The following is a 2372-nucleotide window of genomic DNA, read 5'->3' as shown; positions in this document are numbered from 1 at the left end:
CGGGGGCCCGGGGCTCTTGCAACGCCGCCTGTGGCCTCCTTCTCCCCGCAGTGGTGGCTGCGGTGTGGTGGGGGCGCGTTGCGCCGAGCCTTGGGGTTGCCACGCCGCCCTCGCTTGCGGCGGGAGGTGAGGGGCGTGGGCGGCTGGGGCGAGTGTCCCGCCTCTCTGTCCCCGCGGGGCCGGCGGTGTGGCCTCCCTGTGGGGCTTGCGCTGCGCCGTGCGCGGTTGCGGGGAGGGGCGATGCAGCCCCAGTTTTTTTTTTTGTCTCCCTCCCCGCTGCCTGCGGCCAAGCCTCCTGCGTGGCCACGCGGCATTTCCCACCCTTTTTCTTCCTTTGCCTCTCCATTTCTTCCTTTAAAAAAATAATTGATTTTCCCCTCTGCTTTTCCCTTTTGCAGCGCCTGTTAGATCTCAACGGGGCGGTGCGGCGACGGCGGGTGGAGGAGGCGTCGTTTAGGGCAGCGTGCGGTGTGTTATGCCAGGCGCCGTGTGTTCCTCGCTGCTGCTCGTAGTCGTGTGGGTGTGCCACGCCCGGGAGGTTCTGCCGCCCAAGGCCTATGAGAACCGTACGTTGTACCCGGTGGTCCCAGCGTACGACCGCCGCCCGTTGCTAAGCATCGGCGTCCTCAGTGATATTCAGTACGCCGACAAGGTGGAAAAGTCGCGACGCTACTACCGCCGCAGCCCCGCCAAGGTTGAGCACGCCGTGCGGGAGATGAATGCCAATCGCAGTCACCTGGACCTCGTTGTGCACCTTGGCGACACCGTCAACCACAATATTGAGAGCAACCTTCCGGTGATTGATTCGCTTCTGAAGCAGCTGCAGTTTCCTTTTTTTCAGGTGCTTGGGAACCACGACTTTTTTCAACTGAGCGACGCACGCCGTGACGGGGTTCCTCGTTTGTTGGGGATGCCGGCGCGGTATTACAGTCTTCAGGCAGGAGAGGGCGGCGTCTTCCTTCTCATTGTGCTCGACGGGACGGATCTCTCGGTGTTCGCAACAAGACCCGGCACTGCCAGACGGGACGAAGCGACCGCCATGCTGCATCGTCATCGTCGTCGGAAAAATGCTTTGGCTGTCAATGGTGGTATCGGCGAGGAGCAAATGCGGTGGCTTCGCATGCAACTGGAGTACGCCGTTGCGCGGAGGCTGGCGGTGCTGGTATTCTGCCACTTCCCTATGTATCCCTACGAAAAGCAACTTAACCTTTGGAATGACAAGGAGGTTGTGCGCCTGCTCTCCAATTATTCCTGCGTGGCCGCGGTGATTTCGGGCCATACCCACCGCTGGGAGTATGAGCAGCTTGTGGCGGCCCACAAGGAAGGGGACTTCACAATTCACTTTGTCACGTTTGGCGGCATGGTGCAGTCCCCGTTTACCTCCTGGGGCTTCATCGAGGCCTATGCGACAGAGCTGCACCTGTACGGCCTGAATTTCGGTAGGGCCTTTGACTATCGTGTACGAATCCGCAAGGTGGTGGGGGAGGCTGCGGCGCCACACTCCTCTCGCCGGAAAAGTGGTGTACGAGTGGTCTCTCGCTGTTGCGATGACCAGGCGGGGCCGCAGCACATCGTACAACAGCCCGCGCTTGCTTACTCCGTCGAGGAGGCCGAAGTTATTTCACGTTTAATGGGGTTCGAGGTTGCGATTCTGTTCTCGCTACTTGTCCCCACTGCCCTTCTGTGGTGGGGGTGCTGGAGGAGCCGACGGCGACGCGGTAAAGGCGTCGGCGTCAGGTGCAGCATTCTGACGAGGTAAGAGAGTTTGACCCTTCTTCTCCCACGAGGAGCCGAAGAGGAAGAAGATGTGTAAAGCAGGTGTGGGCGCTGGCATTTTGAGCGATTACTTGGGCTGCTACTGAGGAGACTGATGAAACACTTTTGCCGCATTCGCGCGGAGGCGACGCCGTCTCCTCGCGCCCCCTTTTCCGTGCTGATGTTCGCACCGTTCTTCGCTCTCTGCGGTGTGGCGCTGCGCACCATTAGGAATGCCATGCGCTGACCTCGTGTGTCCGCAACCCCTGCGGCGGGGGCCCGGGGCTCTTGCAACGCCGCCTGTGGCCTCCTTCTCCCCGCAGTGGTGGCTGCGGTGTGGTGGGGGCGCGTTGCGCCGAGCCTTGGGGTTGCCACGCCGCCCTCGCTTGCGGCGGGAGGTGAGGGGCGTGGGCGGCTGGGGCGAGTGTCCCGCCTCTCTGTCCCCGCGGGGCCGGCGGTGTGGCCTCCCTGTGGGGCTTGCGCTGCGCCGTGCGCGGTTGCGGGGAGGGGCGATGCAGCCCCAGTTTTTTTTTTTGTCTCCCTCCCCGCTGCCTGCGGCCAAGCCTCCTGCGTGGCCACGCGGCACTTCCCACCCTTTTTCTTCCTTTGCCTCTCCA

At 62.4% G+C, this 2372-nt stretch overlaps 2 protein-coding genes across 2 annotated transcripts; both read left to right on the top strand.

Annotated features, from left to right (window-relative positions):
• Nucleotides 1–475: 475 nt before the first annotated feature.
• On the top strand, nucleotides 476–1759 carry Tco025E_10020 (serine/threonine protein phosphatase; the record flags this gene model as incomplete). Its single annotated transcript, XM_029376812.1, has 1 exon — nucleotides 476–1759. One exon carries the CDS (start codon nucleotides 476–478, stop codon nucleotides 1757–1759), a length of 1284 nt encoding a protein of 427 aa, XP_029223061.1.
• A 229-nt stretch (nucleotides 1760–1988) lies between these two features.
• Tco025E_10019 (uncharacterized protein) lies at nucleotides 1989–2372 on the top strand (the record flags this gene model as incomplete). The annotated part of the gene is made up of 1 exon (XM_029376811.1): nucleotides 1989–2372. A coding segment is annotated over one exon (384 nt), but the record flags the coding sequence as incomplete, so codon positions are not given.

Source organism: Trypanosoma conorhini (assembly GCF_003719485.1).
Source record: "Trypanosoma conorhini strain 025E chromosome Unknown Tco_14.4_contig_01415, whole genome shotgun sequence".
NCBI classification, from domain to species: domain Eukaryota; phylum Euglenozoa; class Kinetoplastea; order Trypanosomatida; family Trypanosomatidae; genus Trypanosoma; species Trypanosoma conorhini.
The sequence above is the reverse complement of the archived record's forward strand: the minus strand, read 5'-3'. Positions and strand labels throughout refer to the sequence as shown.